This window comes from Berghia stephanieae, chromosome 7 (assembly GCF_034508935.2).
Source record: "Berghia stephanieae isolate SIO BIC M18660-M18661 chromosome 7, UCSD_Bste_1.3, whole genome shotgun sequence".
NCBI lineage: Eukaryota > Metazoa > Mollusca > Gastropoda > Nudibranchia > Aeolidiidae > Berghia > Berghia stephanieae.
In genome coordinates this window covers 28,210,554-28,231,776 of record NC_088366.1, presented here as the reverse complement: position 1 = coordinate 28,231,776, position 21,223 = coordinate 28,210,554, and the positions used below count along the sequence as shown (strand labels likewise).

The window sequence follows — 21,223 nt, the reverse complement described above, 5'->3', positions numbered from 1 at the left end:
GTAATCTCATTCCAAGACAAAGACAGAAAGCATGTTGGAAAACAGATATAGGGGGATAGAAGACACAGTAAGTGCCTCCCTGCCCACTATGGGAGGTAAGGAACCCCACCCAGATAAAATTTGTGGATAATGGCATAAAGGATAAGAACAAGATTTGGCATTGAACTTGGCTGGGAATTCCACAAAGGGCTATTCCTTTCTTGGTATTCTAAAATGTAATGTAAGCGTGTTTAGAGGCTAATACTTTTTTAAGGTGTGAAAATGAGCTGTTAAGCATGAGACTTTCAATTTAAAGAATAATGAATTTTAATTGTTTTTCTTTAGAATGGTCACTGAACTCAATCACATACAAACAAGCAATATGGTAAAAATAAATATAATGTAGCGTAATAATTATTTACTCTCAGTCTCAGACACTTTACTTTAAGACTTAAAGACTGCATATATATTAATTTTAAAAATACTTATTTACCCTCAGACACTAAGAAAGTTTAAGACTTAAAAATTGGGTGTCAAAAAGAAATCAACTTCTTCTCCCCTCATTTTCCTCTCAGATGTAACGGACTCTGTATACCCCATACCTTGTGCAGAAATACCAATTCTAAAATATCAAATAAAATAAAAAATCAACATAATCGTCAATATTTGTACCATAATAAGCCAGAAAATTAATGAAAGTAGAAAATAACGAGTAGGAAAGTAAAGACATGGAAATGACACCCAAAAATTGACATGCCAACAATTTAAATAACGATAAATACATTCTCAATTAATTTGATTTTGTTTTTAAGGGTTTTACAGTGCTTGCAACACATTTAGGTCATTTTACCACCAGTAAAACAGAAGAAAATAAGACAGAAAAACAATCTAGAATTATAAGTAAAAGCACCCAAGAAAAAGTAAGAAAAGAGGAATTGTTCAAATAGGAAACATAGCTATTCTCAAAGAACTTAACATCAATATACTTAGTTGGAGATCACCTAAAAGTCTCATCCAGACACCAACACAAGATCCCACTAAGAGGATTACACTCAAACTTTTATGAGATATGTTCAAAGCAAAAATAGAGAGATGATTTACAAGGGGGGAAATATCATCTCCTAATATAACACTATACAATTGAATTGTTTCCCTTTCAGCCATGGACTCCGGTAAGGGCCAGGATAAAACCAAGCAATCCCATTCTAAGACAAAAACAGAAAGCATCTCAGAAATCATAAATAGGGGGATAGAAGACACAAGTGCTCTCCTGTCCTCTGTGGGAGCATTCACAATTGAAAGATAACAAATAAAAATATATTCTCAAACATGATGGAGTGCAAATAATTGAATTATGAAAAGACACATATAAAAACAGATTGAAACTCAAAATGTCATTTTAAAAAAATATTTTTATAATGAAGACAACAAAAACATGATAAAGGTAAGAAAAAAAAGCAGGCCAATCATTTGAATATAAATGGATGCCTTAATACTTGGAAATCATAATTATTATTTCTAAACCTTAAATTTTAATCTTTTCTATTAACGGCCAGGGATCGTCCGAATTTTTTTTTTAACATGCTGATCTATATTGGCTACAAAGTCATCCACATCCATTGTTAAACATCTGTAAAGGTGAGTATGATACAGTGTCAGAGAAAGCTGAAAGATAGAAATAATTCCTAAAACTCAGCCTGCCTCGACTGACAAAAGAAGTTATTGTTTTTGTTATTGAGGGTTTTACGGCGTTTGCAACACATTTAGGTTATATCAGCGCCAGTAAAAAGGAAGAAAATGGGATAGTAAAATGTTCTAGAAATACAATTAAAGCACCCAAGAAAAGGTAAGACAAAGGGGAATTTGTTCAAATAGGAAACAGATGTAGATTCCAAGAGCACACTATCAAAGTACTTAGCTTGAGATCACCTAAAAGTCTAATCCAGACACAAGCACAGGCGCCAACTAAGAGGGATACACTCAAATGCTTACAAATCATATATAACATGAAAACAAAACAATACAGTGCATAACAGAGAGATGATTTACAAGGAAAAAAATATCATCTCCCAAAACTCTAACTAAACATTTGACTGTTTCCCTCCCGCCAGGGTATCTGGCCAGGGCCAGGACAAAACCAAGTAATCTCATTTCAAGACAAAGACAAAAAGCATGTTGGAAAACAGATAGAGGGAGATAGAAGACACAGTAAGTGCCTCCCTGCCCACTATGGGAGGTAAGGAACCCCACCCAGCAAAAAAAGTTAAGAGGCTTTATCCCCAGTTATGGCAGGCTGATGTTTCTTCTATTTTTTCTTTCTGTTTTGACTCGCACTGTTTCATGAACATCTTTTCACACCTTTTCATTTTACACCAAAGCCTGCTCCCTAATTTACCAAACATTTATTGTTAACCACACAGTGATGTCAAATGGATTCAGACCAATGACCATGAGACGTTTCTGTGATCGTAATAGTCACAGTCATTACATTTTAAAATTCATATTAACAGTTAACGATTCATAGCGATAATAATTTTCACGGCAATAATAATTTTATTTCAAAATAAATTGATTCACGTTGGAATATATTTTTGTGAGTGAATTAAGTTTAATTAACCTTAAGACATGATGAAGTGGAAAATTATAACCATAACTCATCTATTGTACTAAGTCACCACTCATCCCCAAAGCAAAACTTCCAAATGGAATGATTAAACATCTAATTAAATGCCTTTTTAAATGCTTAAACTCAATGTACATGATGATTAAAAGATTTATTTTTTAAAAATTCCCCCCAAAAAATAAAAACAAAACAAAAACAAAATAAATGCATCAAGTTCTCATTTCGTTTGATAAAATGCTAATCATTATTTTTTCTATAGACAATAAATTTAAAAAAATAATAATTGGGCATTTGTATAGCGCAATATCCAATAAACATGCTAATAGCACTTTACTGAGGCCAATGGTCAACTCATTAAAAAATTTGGATTCAAGACTAACAACAATTTTTCTTTATTTCTTAATGAACTTGTTTATGGGGAAAAAAGTCTTCTTTCAAAATATCACAGTAAAAATAATCAGATGTTAAAGTCAACGGAGAAAATGGTTGATAGTGGTACCAGTCTATGAAAAGTGGGAAAACTACTCCAGCACTAGAAATTTTCAGTAATTTACAAGACACAATATTATTACATTCAGAGTTGCCGAATTAATTTTACAAAAATGCCAAACAAGTCACAGAAAAAATGTCAGATGGTCTTCAAAAATGCCAAACTTTTCTAATCATATCTTTTACTGCTAAAATGCAAATAAAAGCGGAAATAATTCTTAAATCTCTTGTCCTGCTTCCAAGAGTTAGGGCCTTGATTTAGTACAAATTCATCTCATTTTTCCAAATTTAAGGGTAAAATTCTGTATATCTAGAAAAATTAGTACTAATTTGTCTTCAAAATAAATGAAATTATTTGATTTGTAAAAGATGCCAAAATGTCAAATCCAATTTTTCCATGCCAACCGGCTTTTAAAAAGCAGTTAGGTATTTGGAATTAAAAACAGCCAATTGACAAGGTTGCTTTGGTATAGAATAAGAATAAATACAAAAACCTATATGTCCACAAAAATATTTGTCTTTTTGGTTTCTCCTTTATTTTTTTCACACGAAGTGAGTATGTCAGTCGAATCAATCGTACAAAGTTGAAGCTGTTGACAAAGTTTGAAATGAAATAACAATGATAATGGGACTAACCTCAAACAAGACTTGACATCAGACAAGCTGACCTCAAGTCACGACCCCAAGCATGGAAATAAAACTTGTGACTCATGTGATCGGCAGAGGTGAAATATTAACAGTATTTTAACACAAGGCAACAAAAACAAAATGTGTCAAAATAGAATAATACTTTTAAGAATACAAGCGAAATGATTCAAAATGTATGTAAGTAGAAAAATGAATAATTGAAAATAAAGAGACATGATGAAATGTATGAACAAAATAATTACAATGAGTGGAACTTGTTGCCGTCTGCATCATAAATTATAAACAATACAAAAGAAAAAAACCCAACGAAATTGGTGTGTGTGATGGGTTGATGAATCTTAACATTTTAAGTATTTTAAAGTACATGTTTTATAAGAAAAAAAGAACGAAAATCCTGAACCCTGCAAAATTAAAAGAAATTATTATTTTTTAGCAAAAAAAAAATATCTGACATTTGAATAATTACAATCTATCCTTGACGGTTTTGTGAATTTAAATGTTCTTGCAATACTCAGATGCCATGAGGTTAACAAAGAAGAAGTAAAGACATTGGATATATGTAACATCTGGTTTTGTTAACAAAACCAGTCCTCTGCCATTTTTCTTTTCTTTTTTAAAATTTGTTTCGGACATTTTAAGTTAAATAACTTTCGTATTTCTTGAAATATAAAGGCATGATTTAAACTGTAAAAAAAAAATCCTTGCTACTCCAACCACATATTATACTATACCAAACATAAAAATGGCATCAATACAATAGGGAATTGTACATAATAAATACATTAGACCTAACCATATAGATAAACTTTTATAATGTGACATTTTAATCATCAATTATATCTTATGGGGATTAACAAACATGCTGATGTTGTCAAGAGATGATTCTCACAATACTACACAAGCACACACATGCATTTACACACCCACACATACACACACATACACATGTGCATGCACACAAAACCCAGTAAAAACCTATCTGCACGCATGCACAGCACAAATACCCCACATACAACCACACTTACGCATGTATGGGAAATGGCGAAAATTTCACAAATACAACATACATATTTGCTTGAGAAATACGTAGAGGATCTCACTGTTTGAACTCATGCTTTCATCAAGATTATTATAAAGTGTGAATTAAAACCTTTTACATCTTGCTATCCAGACACAGCCAAATCAAGGTTTTGATTTATAAGAAAAATTGAAATCACAGTAGTCATACAACTGACTTGCATCTAAAGAGAAAAACTGCATCAAAAGGAAACATGCTCATAGTAGGTAACCCCCCCCCCCCCTTGCCCCCTCGCCTTATCCCAATCCCTCCACCCTGGCCCCATCCCCCATACACATACTTGCACATGACCACAATGAAGACAACAATTTATGCATATAAATGAACGGTATATTCTTATTTTTGTTGTGAAATATTTGATATAATGTAAAAAAAAAAAATTTTAAGTGATGAGAATTTGATTTGGGATGTTACAATCAACAACTAAAGTAAAAATTATAAACCAGTCATGATATAAATGATATATGAAATCAGACAGAAAAAAATGTCTATTCATATATTGTGTTATACAGAAACATGTTTTAAATATATTTTATCATAATATACATAAAAGGCATTTTTTTTTCTCAATTCATATAATTTTATTATTATTCAAATTGTCCAAAAAAATAATATTTTTTAATGTTTCATTCTTTTGTCATATGAAGAAAAAAAAAACAAAAAAAAAAAAAACATCAACATTTCTTCACATATATAATTGGAGGTTTTTGTCAGACTACCCCATGTGATTCAACATCTAAAGCTTTCACTTAAGAGTATTTAGTGCTTTATCAAATACATCATTTTTAGAGAAAATCATGTATTCATTTATTCCCTATATGACGACAACTTAATACTTGATCTGGGGTTACTTGTTGCTATCTTCAAATTAATCCATCATTAAATGATTGTAATTTTGATTTTTAAAAAAAATTATATATTAGAGCAATGAAATTCGACTTTACACTTTTTTTTTGGTGAGGAAGCAATTTCTTGGAAAAATTAAGAAAAATTAACGTCATCTTTTATCATAGATTTATATTATAAGGTGTTCAACGAAAGCTGCTTTGTATGGACAATTGAAAGTCAAAAATCTATTTTTAAGTCAGACAGTTGTGCTTCAATGATTGTGACAATGCTAAAAATTACTATATCTCATGCATTTAGACTCTTTTGTGCATGATATATTGTTAGGATTTGTCCAAAAGGCTGCATGCAATAGAAATAAAAATTTTGAATTCTAAATCAATTTCTTTAATTTAAAAAAAAAAGGTTTGAAATTATTGTTTATTGACCGATCTGTTATGGATATAATTAGAAAGACAGTTTCACAAGTCATTTGTTCAATACAATATTTTTTCTTAAATGTTCTATGCGACCTGCTAGGAAAAATATTTTTTAAAAATGAAAATGAACAACATTGAGCAGGGAAATGTGCCTAGAATCATCAGCAGCTGTAAACGCTTGAATACAGCAAACAATATCTATAAATATGTTGTTTAAGTAAATGTTAAAGGCGTACGTTTTTAGTTCATGATTGTTGTTTGTTAGTAAGTTTTAAGTAATCCATTTCATTGGCTGCTGAAAAAGGACAAATGTTACCTACCACCTCTAATATGTGTTATGGTCTCAACCAAGTAATTGATTTAATACCAAAAAAATATTGATCCATTCTCTTCAATGAAACATATCAATGTAACTTGCATTTTAAAAACAATCCAGACTGTAAATTCTTACATTCTTATTTGCTATACTGAAGCAGTCTCAGCACAGTCTTGGCTTCACAACATGACTAAATAAGCTCGGAAAATTTGAGTCGATGTTAAAACACCTTGACGAATTGCCCCGAAGAGAGGTAATTTGAATACACTTTCAACATCCTGACATAGCCCGGGTGTAAAGCAGTGTTGTCTTTGTTTAAAAACTGTACTAGAACCTCATTGGCTGCGTGTCTCATCCTATGCATTAAAAAATACAATGGTCCATCATCAGGATATTTCAAAATTTCAAAAATAAATTGTAGCACGCTTGCAGCACAGTGTTCTAGCATGAATAAGGACCATATAGATACAATCTTTTTTCCTTAATTTTATTTTTCTTTTCCATTTAAACTTCAGTCTACAGCATCCGGTTCAAGTCAACAAACATAAGACCATATAGAGGCAGTGGGTCACAAATGTACAGCAGACAGGGATCAGTATGCTAAAAATAATTCCAATAAGTAATCGATTCAATCAAACTTCATGATCCCTCCACCACGAAAGCAGTTAACACTAAACTGGTTGTTACCCACCACCTTGTCAAAGAAAATTATAGTTTATTAATATTGATAAATTATATTTAAAGAAGTCTTCACCATTTGCCTTTAAAAATATTTAAAAAATAAAAGATAGAAGATCAGTGTGCCACAGTTCTTGCAAAAGTGACAAATTTACTGGTCTTTACATTTCTGTTTAACTTTACTTATAAAGTGGAATTTACAAAAATTACTAGATAATTATCAAAATGACACAAAAGCAATAACAATTACCACATCAAAGGCCTTTTTGCATCAATCAAAAGGTGCAGCTGTAAAAATACGTTTCTTTATTTGATCTTAAATTCTCCTTTTACACTAAAATGTATTCACATATATGACCAATCATCTCAAAATGGTGATATGTTGGGATCATCCCAGATTAACAAAAAAAAAAAAACTTGAGTAAAAAATAAATGCCCTCGATGAGGAGAGAGAGTTTTGTTTCTTAAACTATGAAAACCACGTAATATTTTTGATGATTTAAAAAAAAATTTCAAACTCAAGTTATTTTAAGCTAATTCATTCAAACATAACACCAGAATGACATGATGGGTCATATATTTATTTACTCTGCCCGTACAGCTTATATAATAAACTATTCTCGTGTATACTTGATCTTTTCACATTCATCTTTTTACAATACATTACTTTCAGTTCTTTATTTATTCTTGACCTCTGCCCTTACACGCTTAGTAACCCGACCGCATGTGATTCCAACGATCAAAATAATACCTATAGCTGTAAACATGACGGCCAGGAAATAGTTTCTTGCTGGTGATGCGTTGATTTGCTCGGCAAATTCAAAGAAATTCTCTGGGGGTGCCACCTGTAAATGAAAAAAAGACGAGTCAATGTTCTTTTCTGCACATTTTAAGGAGTCCCGTCTACAAATGTCAACCGCCCATAACTGAAAAAAAAAAAGAGTTATGAATAATAAAATTGAAATCAAGATATTTGATGCTTCCATGACACTTAAAATGAATGTTTATTCTGCCTGCCTCTGCTTCTGGTTCTCTCAGGTGGTTCCCATAGCACAAAACTGCTTGCAATCTCCTCCTTGTGTCTCCAGCAGTGCCCCGCAAGTCTCAGTCTTCTCTTTTGTATCTTCGAGGTCACTGGGGGGAGGTCACTGTAGAGCTCTTCGTTTGATATGTGCTCTTTCCAGCTTACATTGAAGGCCATCTGCAGCATACGGGTGTAGCAGCCGTCCAGTTGCTTCTCAAAGGCAGAATAAAACTTACATTGACTGTCTGATAGATGACACAGGAATGGACAACACCCGGGAGCTGCGTACGCTTATGGAGGACAGGACAGAATGGTGAAGACTTGTGGCTCATATTGGGTGCCCCAAGGGGCGGCCTAAGTAAGTAAGTAAAATGAATGATGGCATCATATCAAGTCTTACATGTTGAGTGTTGTTTGGTACCCTTTGTAAAGCTCTTAGGGGGTCCTGATAGCTCAGTTGGTTGAGCACCTGCTTCACAGATAAAGGGAGTGAGATCGATCCAGGGTGAAGTCGAGAACTTTTTCTGACCCCCTTGTTCATCCAGAAATGGTTGGGTAGTTGGGTCTATAAGTCTATAAGATCCGGCAGAAATTTGTGATACTCTAGTGTCCTACCCAATGGTAGCAAGCAATTGCTATTGTTCATTTCACACTATAAAAAAGCCTGGGATAACTCCAGCTCCATAGGCCTAATAGTTCTAAAGGACTAGGACTACTTTGTTAAGGTCTTTGGACGTGTGAAGTGCATCTTACCCTTGATAAAAAATTTTTTTGTAAACATTCCTCTAAACAGAAATTTAACAATCTTTTTTTTTTTAAAGGTTCTTCGATACCAAAATATTACCTTTACATGTGAAAGAGTCTTATAAAATCCACTAAGTCACATCCTGATAGAAAATGAGTTAAATACTCTCGTTCAATCTATTAGGCACCATAGGGAATCACCAGGGGAGAATTTAAAATTTCAAAACATTTAGAGAAGGTATTGTTTTATAAGGCAAATAAGACGAGCACTTTCCTCTTTAAGTCACTAAGAAAATGACCAAAAAATTATGATTATTATCCCAGAATTATGAAAAGGCAACTCCTTATACACAGTAGGTATTTTAAAAAATTACTTATCCTGTTACATAATTTCGAATATTGTGTTTGAAAACAAGCTATATTGTATGTAAAAACAAGTTATACGAGGGCTCTTTCATAAATGCCCATTGCTCAGCAACCAGTGGAGATTTTTTAATTCTGTAAACGACATGATATTCCTTATTTCCTTACGGATATTCCCAGAAATTATGAAGTGCATCATTTTGCACAATGAATTTCTAGACGATTTTAAAGATGGCGGCCCACCTTGAAACTTGGTCAAAGGAGGAAATCAGAGCTGTCATACGTTTTTTGAACGCCAAAAGTCTGAATCCTACCGAAATTCATAAAGAACTTCAGAGTGTATATGGTGAGCATGTTATAAGCCGTACACAAGTCTATCACTGGTGTAATTTGTTTGAAGCCGGCCATTCCAACTTGACAGACAGGGAAGGGAGAGGGCGTTCGATAACTGCGACGTCAGAAGACAATGTGAAGCGAGTTGATGAGCTTATTCGTCAAGACAGGAGGTTGAAACTTCATGAAATCGCAAGCAATCTTGAAATTTCGGAAACTTCTGCCCATAGAATTGTATTTAATGAACTTGGCTACAGAAAAGTCAGCGCAAGATGGGTTCCTAAGCAATTGACAGACAATCATAAAGAACAAAGATTGGACATCTGCAGGGAACTTTTGAGAAGAAGCAAGAGCTCACGCAGGGTTCACGGGCATACTGCCAACGCCGGCGGAGACTTTCTAGGGTACGATGTGACTTTTCTTGACAGCATAGTCACCGGTGATGAGACTTGGTTGCACCATTGCACCCCAGAAACAAAGCAAGATTCGATGACATGGAAACATCCATCCTCACCTGTCGCGAAGAAATTCAAAGTCATGCGGTCAGGAAAGAAAATAATGGGAACTGTTTTCTGGGACAGTCGTGGTGTTATTCTGTTCGAAACCTTACAACCTGGAGAAACAATCAATGCTGCAAGGTACTGCCAAACTCTTGACAAGCTTAGGGAGGCCATTCGCAGAAAGCGCCCAGGGCAGTTGACCAACGGGGTCATTTTGCAGCACGAGTGACGCAAAGTTGGCTAGAGAAATATGGATGGGAGATTTTGCCACACCACCACACAGTCCAGACCTCGCACCATCTGATTATCATCTCTTTGGGCCACTGAAACGTGAGCTGGCAGGAAAGCGCTTTGATGTCGATGAAGAGCTTGTTGACCATGTGCGGAAATGGCTACAAAACCTTGACGGAAATTTCTTCCGAGAGGGTATCTATTCCATGGTGCGGCGTTGGCAGAAGTGTGTCGACAGACTTGGCTGTTACGTAGAGAAATGAAGGACGAGTCAAGGTATGAACAAGTGCAAGAATTTTGTTGATAGCATAAAAAACGCGAATTTTACAGGCATTTTTTGGTTAATTATGAAAGAGTCCTCGTAGTATGTCTAAAAACAAGTTATAGTGTGTCTAAAAACAGGTTATGTTGTGTCTAAAAATAACTTACAGTGCAACATGTGTCTGTCAAACACGCATTTGATAAATTCAAGGGTTCAATGAACAAGGACAGAATTCCTAAATTATGTCCTTCATTGCTTAAGTAAATTTTTCACAGAGTCCACGAACAGTTTCAATGAACAAAACTGAGACAACCTTGAACCCTCCCCCCCCCCCCCCCCCCATTTCCCACAAAGTGAGAGAATGAGAAATAGGGGGGAAAGAGTAAGATGTGTTGTGCCATAGCTTTTGTGATACTGACTAAATAATGACCTAAAAGAAACAAGACGACAATCACAAAAGACAGACAATTACTCTGAATTGTATTCAATAGCTTAACCAAAGGAATCATTTATTAGATTTGTAATTGCTGTCTTGTTATGTGACATATAATATTAGCCGGTCTCAGAATATTAGCCGGTCTCAGACATAGCCATCTTAAGTACTTGCCTGTCAACTGAAGCAATCAAACCCACAGATAGTGAGTATTTGTCACAATATTTTGACATGCTGATGAAGGAAATGCATTGCCACATATTAAAATGCCATGCATATTTTTTCATTACCTGCGTTACAATTGCGAGCGACGCTCAGGATCTATGGTCTCAAGCTATATGTATAAATTGACAAAGACTGTAGTTGTACAGAAAAGTGCCTTCTTCTAGCTACCCCCACATCCTCTCATGACATCCTGTGTGCCGAAATGGTGTGTTTTTTGTTTGTTTAAGCAAGTGAATCAGTGGTGATGATATTCACTATTTTGCTAACAAAAAAGCATCAATTTGCGAGATCCGGATGTGCAAACATTTAGATCATATACTTATACAGTAGGCTACATCACAGTTTCATCCCTTGTCTTACAGCCTTGTTCACAGATTCGACAAACTTTTCCGACTGTCCCGTGTAGTTTGACGAATGCGTGTTGCACTGTGTATTGTGTTTCAAAGCAAGTTACCTGAGCAGCGTATTCCCAAAGATCTTTCCTACGACTCATCATGCCACGACATCCCTGGGACAATGAGTCTGGATCTGTATCTAGGTAGGACAGGAGACATGACATTTCTGGGGAATAGAAAGTTAAAACAATTATTTTTTACTACTCGGGGTCCTGATACTTTGACTGGTAGAGAAATTGACCTCAGTGTTATCTGTTTTAACCTCACTTCCCCCTTCCTCCCAAGAGTGAATGCCCCCCTTGTACTCATTCACACCATCGACGTTGAGTTGAATAGTATCATATTTCCAGTGAAAGAAAAATACTGTGGTCTGTGGAATCTTCAAAATTGATGAATAATAATAATAATAATAATAATAATAATAATAATAATAATAATAATAATAATAATAATAATAATAATAATAATAATAATAATAATAATAATAATAAGAAGAAGAAGAAGAAGAAGAAGAAGAAAGAAAATTAGGTCCTCCATGAGACATCGTCAAATGCCTTGTCCCTCGGCATCCAAAGATGGAGTTTAAATAATCCATCAAACAAACGCCTGGTGTCACCATGCATGCCACAGTGTTCTTTATAATTTTTACATTATTTATTCATTTAAAAAAAAAATCTATTTATTTATCCATTCATTTTTTAAAATTGACCTTATTTATGCCATTATCTGTGTAAATTTACAATGTTTTATGTCGCCATTTGAAGGCTTGTTTTTTTAGCCCACACGATTTATTCATATATATTTTAACACACACACGTCTGAATACAAATTTCCTTTTTTGGGATGAAATAAAATATTATAATTATTATTATTATTATTATTATTATTATTATTATTATTATATTATTATTATTATTTTTATTATTGTTATTGTTATTATTTATTATTATTATTATTATTATTATTATTATTATTTTATTATTATTATTATTATTATTATTATTATTATTATTATTATTATTATTATTAATGTGATGTATTATTATTATTATTATTATTATTATTATTATTATTATTATTATTATTATTATTATTATTATTATTATTATTATTATTATTATTTATTATTATTATTATTATTATTATTATTATTATTATTATTATTATTATTATTATTATTATTATTATTATTATATTATTAATTATGTATTATTATTATTATTATTATATTATTATTATTATTATTATATTATTATTATTATTATAAAGGACATGTTTGAAACAGTGATAGAAAAAGTAGAAAAAAATACCGCAAAAATCAAACCTCAGATCTCCTGGTTACTGATCAGACATGCTACCATAAAACCAAAGAGGTTACCCAATAGTTGGGACGACTTAATGCTTATATTTATTCTTCACAAGAGTATGTATTTCCGCTATTTCCCATCAGCTGGCAAACTTTATCATTAGAGATAATAAAGAATCAATGAAGCTTACGATAATTTTTATTAACAAATAATATTAGATTCTTGTCAAGATCTACAAATGGACAATTGTTTTTGTTTTTTTAACGAAAGAATTTATTTTTCAATTCTTAACTGTTTTATTTATCAAAAATTATCTTATTAAAACCACAATAAAAGACTCACAAGAAACTGGTACTGCTTCTAGAGGGCACAATATATATATATATATATATATATATATATATATATATATATATATATATATATATATATATATATATATATATATGTGTGTGTGTGTGTGTGTGTGTGTGTGTGTGTGTGTACTCCTTGACAAGTTTTAAATAGATTGACTGGTTTGAGGGCTGACTAAACCAGTGGAAGGGAAAGAGTTAATTAGCAAGGAAACCTATACTTTGCTATTGCCAATCTGTAAGCCATCCTGCGGCATTAGCACTCACCAATGACTTACATCTCCCATCAATTTGATGGCTGCACAATGATTTCATGACTGGAATTGGGTGGGGAGCAGCATTAGTGCAAGTAGGTCAGGCTAAAAAAAAAAAGCCTGAATTCTATTTCAAACAAATCTACAAAGCATGAAACTTATTCCGAAGCATCAACATCCCCCCCCCCCCCCCTTCTCTGAACTCATGCCCCAAACTCCAAAATTGTTGAATGAAATTATTTCATGGCTTCACTTTTTTTTTTGCTTGATTTTTCTGGTTTTCAGATTAAAATTAAATTATATTTTTTACAAACCAGACAGAAGATCTGGAAATGGGAAAATTACCAGTCTCATCTCATGTAGTTCCATATCTGAAGCAGACGTCGGAGGTCATCTTCCGCCAAGCTGATCTATCTCTTGCCAATTCTATTAAAGCAGCGCCACCTTTCTCAGCTTCATCTGTCCAAGTTCTTATTCCTTTCAAATACGTTATTCTTTGTCTTCCTCTTATTCTTTTTCCATTCATCTTTCCAGTCAAGGCGAGTATTTCCAAACCAGGGTGGTGGATAATGTGTCCTAAAAATTCCATTTGGCGTTTGATGATTTTTGTTATCAGTGATCTTTTTCTGTTTGCCATTTCTAAAATTTCTTCATTTCTTTTCCTTTCCATCCATGACACCCTCATCATTCTTCTGTAAAACCACATTTCCACTGCCTCCAGTCTTTTAACCATGGTCTTGTTTATGGTCCAGCTCTCACAACCATATAGCAGCACAGACAGTACATAGCAATCCAGGACTTTGATTTTTGTTTTCATGCTAATATTCCTGTTTTTCATAATTGTATGCAGCTGGTTGAATGCATTCTTCGCCATACCTATTCTTTTCTTTATTTCACAATCTGATTTTCCATTGGATGTTACATTGAAGCCTAAATATTTGAAACATTCAACTTGTTGTATTGTTTGTTCTCTGCTTGTTATTACACAGGCTGGTGGGTTATTATTTTTAGATACCGTCATACATTCTGTTTTAGATATATTCAGTTCCAGTCCCATATTTTCACTACTCCTGACTACAACATCCAGTAATTCTTGTAGTTCATGTTCAGATTCTGCCAGTAGAAAATTACCAGTAAGAAATTTAAATTCATTTTAAAAAGCTGGATATCTTGCACAGATGAGGGTGTGATTGTGGAGTTGGAGAGGGACTACCACCAAGTCACATTACAATAACTAATGACTGGTTTACAATTTATAAAAATTGCATTTTGTCTTCTCCTAGCAATCACAATATTGAAAATTGACTGCCCATAAAAGTTGGAAAAGAACAAGAAAGACTAGAAACGCTGTGACCTTTAAGTTGAAAATAAAAAGTAGCAAAAATATAAATAAGAAATGAGTTTAAATGGTAAGGAAATATGGTGACCAGAACACTGACAATATACTGTATGGGTTACCATAATATTACAAGTGATCATCTATTAACTTAAAAATAGATACAGAGGGGTATATATCTCAGAAGATGAAGTAGATACTTGTATTAAGATCGAAGAGTGTGTGTCTGCCTTAGACAAATTAAATTCAACTGTACTTACGTCTTCCTTGTCCTTGTTCTATATGCTGACACAAGGATATAAGGTCTTGTTGACACGCTGAATGGAGAAGTGGGTCTACATGAATGTCAACTCGACTCTCAGCAACCAAGAATGCCACTTCCTGTTTGAAAATGATGGAGAAAAATTTGATGATGCTTGAATTAGACCTGTAAATGAGCTCTATAAAAATTGACTGAAACTATTCGTAATCCGTAGCGGAAATATCCAAAGAATCGAAATGAAAGTAAGCTCGCTTGAGCAAATCAACGGCCGAAAACTAATTTGTGCTGGAATTAATTAGGCTAATTACTATTGTTCCTTATAATTAGGTACCCAATCAGTGAAGAAACTAGAAATGGTCAACTAGTTTGTTTACAATGTGAGGCAATCGAGGTGTGCTTATAGCAATCATATAACTTTCGATTTGAAGGTCTCTACATAACGCACTTCCGGCGTTCGCATTTTACTTTTTCATATTTTTACTCTTCACCAGGTAAATGTGGTCAATTTTTTTTGGCTAAGACGAAACAGTGAAATTTATCGCTCAGCGGCTCAGTTAAAATTGGCAACCATTGGGATCACAACAGGTTTGGAAAGTGAAAAAAATAATTTCACACAGGCTGTATGAAAATACACCGGGATGTGTTCAGACAAAGCAATTTTAGAAAGTGTCGCTTAGCCTTGGCAATATATCTATCGTTAATACAAATGGCCCATGAGCAATGCGTAGAGCTGTGGAACATTCCTAATTACTTTATAGTCATTCGACTATGATTCATGAATTATTTCTTTCTTAATTTCTTTCTTTCCTTTTTAAAAATATTTGAATTTGATGAATTGACTGATTTCAGTTAATTGACTGAGAATTGAATGGCTTTTTTTACCTCAGAGACAAATGTCTGTCTCTGATCCTTCAGGGCCATTTAGCATGGTTGGGTTTATCCCAGTTTCTAACATGTGAAACGGACAATAGTAATAGCTTGCTACCCTTCGGATAGGACCCTGTTTCTCACAAAGTACTTTCCACCAGATCTAACAGATCCAGCTATTCAATCACTGCTGGGTGTACAGGGGGGGGGGGGGGGGGGGTCAGAAAAAAAATCTTGACTGCACACAGGATCAATCTTAGTCCCTTTGCTTGTGAAGCAAGTGCTCTACTAACAGAGCTATTGGGACCCCCCCCCCCCCCCACCCAACTGTCTCTGGTAGTTATTATATATTATATTATATTATAGTTAATTTCTAAAACGCCCACTCCCGTCTGAGTAAAACCTCAAGGCATATAAAAAAAGTTTGAGTTTATACAGTCAATATCCACTCAGAATACTGTACAAGTAGACCCAAGTCACTGGCAACAAATAACATTAGAATTTTTTTTCTCGACACAGACAGCGCCATATCAAACTAACCAGGTGCTCAATTTTTCAACTGATAATGGTGAGAAAAATGTGAGTAAAGACATTTTCCAAGGACTCAACTTTTTCCACCTTTGCATCGCCCGTATTAAGACTCGAACCCGGTCACAAACCAAGTGTGATACTGCTAAACCACAAAAATAATAATAAATAAATTATATAATAAATATAATAATAAGTTAAATCAAATGTCAACAATTATATCATTACACTAATAATATTAATAATAAATATAATAATATTCAATAACTAATCAAATCCATATAAACACATACCTAATTATGCAGACAGTCTTATTTTGGAAGTTCTTCTTTAGACATTCAATGATAGTTCCCTGTCCAAAGGTCTGAATCCCTTCCTCATTGTCTTCTATCTCCATCTGGCGAACGTTGCTGACCTTGTCCAGGCAGAATGTGCGGATCTAAATGAAAGCAAGAAAATTGAACTTAATACACACATGTCAAAGGCAAAGGAAAATATAACTTGTAGATTTGCAAACAAAAATCATTTTTCTTCTTCTTGCTTGATGCACTGTAAGCTCAAGCTTTATTAAAAGAGGGTTTGTACAATAGAGAAGACTGAGACTTGCGGGGCACTGCTGGAGACACAAGGAGGAGATTGCAAGCAGTCTTGTGCTATGGGAACCACTTCAAAGAATCAGAAACAGAGGCAGGCAGAATACAACATACATTGACTGTCTGCTAGATGACACAGGAATGGACAACACCCAGGAGCTGCGTACACTCAGGGAGGACAGGACAGAATGGTGAAGACTTGTGGCTCATGTTGGACGCCACAAGGGGCGGCCTAAGTAAGTAAGTTGTACAACAATGTGTATGGTCAAAATGAAAAAAAAAAAGTTTTGTAATTGTAAAGCAATATCATCTTATTGTTGTAAAAATTATAATACAAAAATGAGCATAACAGCTTCAAAAAGACAAAAATAGAGTCACGTATCTCTAATCAGAACACCTCTTTTCCCAGCATTTTGTCCAGATTACAGAGATATCCGGATAGTGGAATCTGTCCCCAGGCAACATGTCTGAATACAGGAGACGTCCAGATTGTGAAGTTCCGGATTAGAGAGATGCGACAGAACTAAACACGGAATGTTTCTGGCTCAAAAACTTCATTCAGCCAACAACAAAAAACAATCATAAAAATAATAATACATCAAGTGAAATCGGTATAGACTGGAGAAGTATAACCGATTTATCTCCTTTTGTTGGTGGCTGAAGGAGAGTTATGAGGCTGAAACGTTTCGTTGTTTACTATTTTGTTTATTTTTACATTCCAGATCTTCTAGTAGCTTAGTATTCCCTTAGTTCTTATTGCTAGTGAATATGACAAACCTGCTTTGTGTTAAAAAGGACATCAAACTAAAACAAAAACAAAAACTTTTTCAAGGAATAATTAAAAAAAAAAAAGGAAATGGTACAGAGGCCAACACAACTCACATCCTTCTTGCAGAGTTTGGCAACCACAGGGTTCTGGTTGATGTCAATGGCAGCCTCCTTGATGCGGGACTTGATTTCGTACTCACAATCTTTGGACAGGCTCTGGAATATTACAAAAATTTAACAATGTGAAACACTCAAACTTTGCCTGTTTGAATAGGGTTCAACAGTCGTGACGTCACTTCCCTCGTAATGACGCATAGTAACTTAGTAATTGGTTCTTAACTATCAGAACAATGGCGGATGCCCTAATGAAATACTTCTTCGACGAGCATAAAAGTGTATCCAGAGGAGAAAAACATTATAAATCTGATTGTGTTTTGGCATTTATACATTCTGATCACAAGACATGTGAAAAATTTCTAGCCAACATGAAGAACAAAAGTACCAATTTTCTTTGTTTAGAACGAGGCTGCTGGTAGCTGGGCAGATGTGACATCAGACTATTGAATTTTATTATTAATGGGTTGGAATGAAAGTGGATTATTTACAGGGTTCGACTGCTACAGTAAATCATCGGACTATGATTGGAATTCCGACTTACCAGTATTGGTCAAACAACGATCCACCAACCTTCTTCCTACCCTTGAAAAGCTTTAAAAAAGAGAAAAAATTCTAAACATAAAAAATTAGGGAACTGCTCCGTTTTGACTGTGCTATTTTTAGTATGGCGACATGCTGTCCATTCTCCTACTCTACAAATCATCGTCAATGTGCAAACTTCACGCTTTGTAGCTTCCCTCAAGTGCTTTCAGCCAGATAGTTGAAGACTGTCTATTTTTTTAGGCTTCTTCAAAGCTTGACTCGATTTGTTTACCGTAGCTACATTCTACAGCAGTTGTACAACCCCCCCACCCCCTCCCCAAACATGAGCATTTATATAGCACAATATCCACTTAACATATTCAAAGTGTTTTCCAAGGGTCCCTAGCCAACAGCACCACTCAACACGCAGGAAGAGATGTGACACTTGTTAGGCGATATTACAAATTTTCCGACATAGGTAACGCTTTTAACTGCCAGGTACTCATTGTATACCTGAGTATGGTGAGAGAATGTGAGTGAAGAGCCTTTCAAGGACTCAACAATTCACCATCCAGAGTGGGACTCGAACCCTGTACCTTCCAGTCTGAAGGAAACTGTCATACCACAAGACCAAAAAAATACCACAAAGTCAAAGTTACTGAAAAAAGGGCCTTTGTTCACATTTTTACAGTCAAACTGATTTTCAGATTCATCATTGACATCTCCTTTGAAATCATAATTTCGTTTGCATCAATTTCAAACTGCCAGAAGACTTTTCGACCTTTCTGCAGACCTAAACATCATTGAGAGGGGTGTAAATGTAAATAACAATTTGAAAAATGGTGAAAAAGTGGGTTTCCACAGTTGTTTCTGGGATAAATAATGGGAAATTATAGAGAGAAAAAAAGATCTGCCACCAAAAAATTAGCTTGTAAACTTTTCAGAGACAAATTTTGGGAAAATCTTTTTGGCAAATCTGTAACTTAAATGATGGACGTGATTGTGGTGTATTTTCTTAATTTCATCATGAATCAATTTCTGAGCCCAAAACAAAACAACAAAACAATAAAAAAACAAAACAAACAAAACCAAAAAAAAAAAAAAAAAAGACAACAACTTAAACACAACACAATATAATGATCACCTTTTCTAAGAAGCATTTTGTTTTAAAAATCTGAATCTTGGAAAGAAATCCGAAGTTGTCAAATTTGGCTACCAAAAAAAAAAAAGTATAATACTGATACTGATTAAATCTCTATAGGTGGTAGGTTTGCAAATTAAAAAGCACACAATATCATTTCTAAACCTTTTTTTGTCATTGCTGTATTGTTTCTTCAGTCAGGTGATTATCTTCTTCCACAATAAAAAACCTCCTACAAAACTTGAGCTTTTATACAGGGCAATATTCTCTCAATGTGCTCAAAGTGCTTTACAAGGGATCCCTAGCCAACAGCAACATTTAACATGTAGGATGAGACATGACACCTGTTAGGTGATATTACAATGTTTTTTGGACAGAGACAACGCTGAATTTTCACTTTACATCTGGGCATCATGAGAGAATGTGAGTAAAGAGCCTTTTCTAAGGATTCAACTAAGTGTTGCTCAAAATGGGACTCTAACCCAGGACTATCCTATCCAAAGGCGACTGTCATACCACATACATAGCCACATACATCCACACATCGACACAAACAAGACACAACACAAACACCCACATGTACATCTATACCTTTTCCTTATTGCTGTACTGCTTCTTGAGACAGTTGATAATTTTTCCTTCCATTTCTCCTGACCCTGGTTTTCTGTGTTCAAAGACGTGAGCACAGAATTTGGGGATGTCCATTCGACAGGCTTTCTGGAGGTGAGGATTTAGACGATAGTCTGGATCCATGGAGATAAGGAATGGAATTGAATAAATGCATGACTTCATTAGTTATGAGTAGGATGAATGAATGCATTAATGTTGATAATAATAATGATAATGATGATGATGATGATGACGATAATAACAATAATGATAATAATAACAATAACAATAGAAGTAATAATAATAATAATAATAATAATAATAATAATAATAATAATAATAAAAATAATAATAATAAAAATAATAATAATAATAATAATAATAATAATAATAATGAGAAGAGGAGGAAAGAGGAGAAGAGAAGAAGAAGAAGAAGAAAGAAGAAGAAGAAGAAGAAGAAGAAGAAGAAGAAGAAGAAGAAGAAGAAGAAGAAGAAGAAGAAGAAGAAGAAGAAGAAGAAGAAGAAGGAAGAAGAAGAAGAAGAAGAAAAGAAGAAGAAGAAGAAGAAAAAGAAGAAAAGAAGAAAGAAGAAGAAGAAGAAGAAGAAGAAGAAGAAGAAGAAGAAGAAGAAGAAGAAGAAGAAGAAGAAGAAGAAGAAGAAGAAGAAGAAGAAGAAGAAGAAGAAGAAGAAGAAGAAGAAGAAAAAGAAGAAGAAGAAGAAGAAGAAGAAGAAGAAGAAGAAGAAGAAGAAGAAGAAGAAGAAGAAGAAGAAGAAGAAGAAGAAGAAGAAGAATCACCCTTGTTGTCCAAAAAGAGCAGATTGGGGGTTAATAATGTTGCCCAAAGGAAAAATAAAAACGAAAGTGCCTGAAGTGCAGCACAAATCCAGTAACTTCTGAGCAATGCCTTAACCACCTCGCCACAGCATCATCTGTCATTCTAACATGATCAAGCATCATCTGATCCCCATGTCCATCTTA

General features: G+C 34.1%; 1 protein-coding gene across 1 annotated transcript in view; it reads right to left on the bottom strand.

The window, feature by feature from the left end:
- Positions 1–6,883: 6,883 nt before the first annotated feature.
- The window catches only part of LOC144976516 (Golgi apparatus protein 1-like), a 55,640-nt gene continuing 41,300 nt past the window's right edge, over positions 6,884–21,223 (bottom strand). Inside the window, exons 20-25 of the mRNA XM_078920808.1 lie at positions 20,226–20,377; positions 17,969–18,070; positions 16,801–16,932; positions 15,097–15,217; positions 11,646–11,752; positions 6,884–7,921 (exon numbers count right to left, since the gene is read on the bottom strand). Coding sequence (XP_078776934.1) covers positions 7,754–7,921; positions 11,646–11,752; positions 15,097–15,217; positions 16,801–16,932; positions 17,969–18,070; positions 20,226–20,377 — 782 coding nt within the window. The 3' untranslated portion in view covers positions 6,884–7,753. The remainder of the gene's footprint in view (positions 7,922–11,645; positions 11,753–15,096; positions 15,218–16,800; positions 16,933–17,968; positions 18,071–20,225; positions 20,378–21,223) is intronic.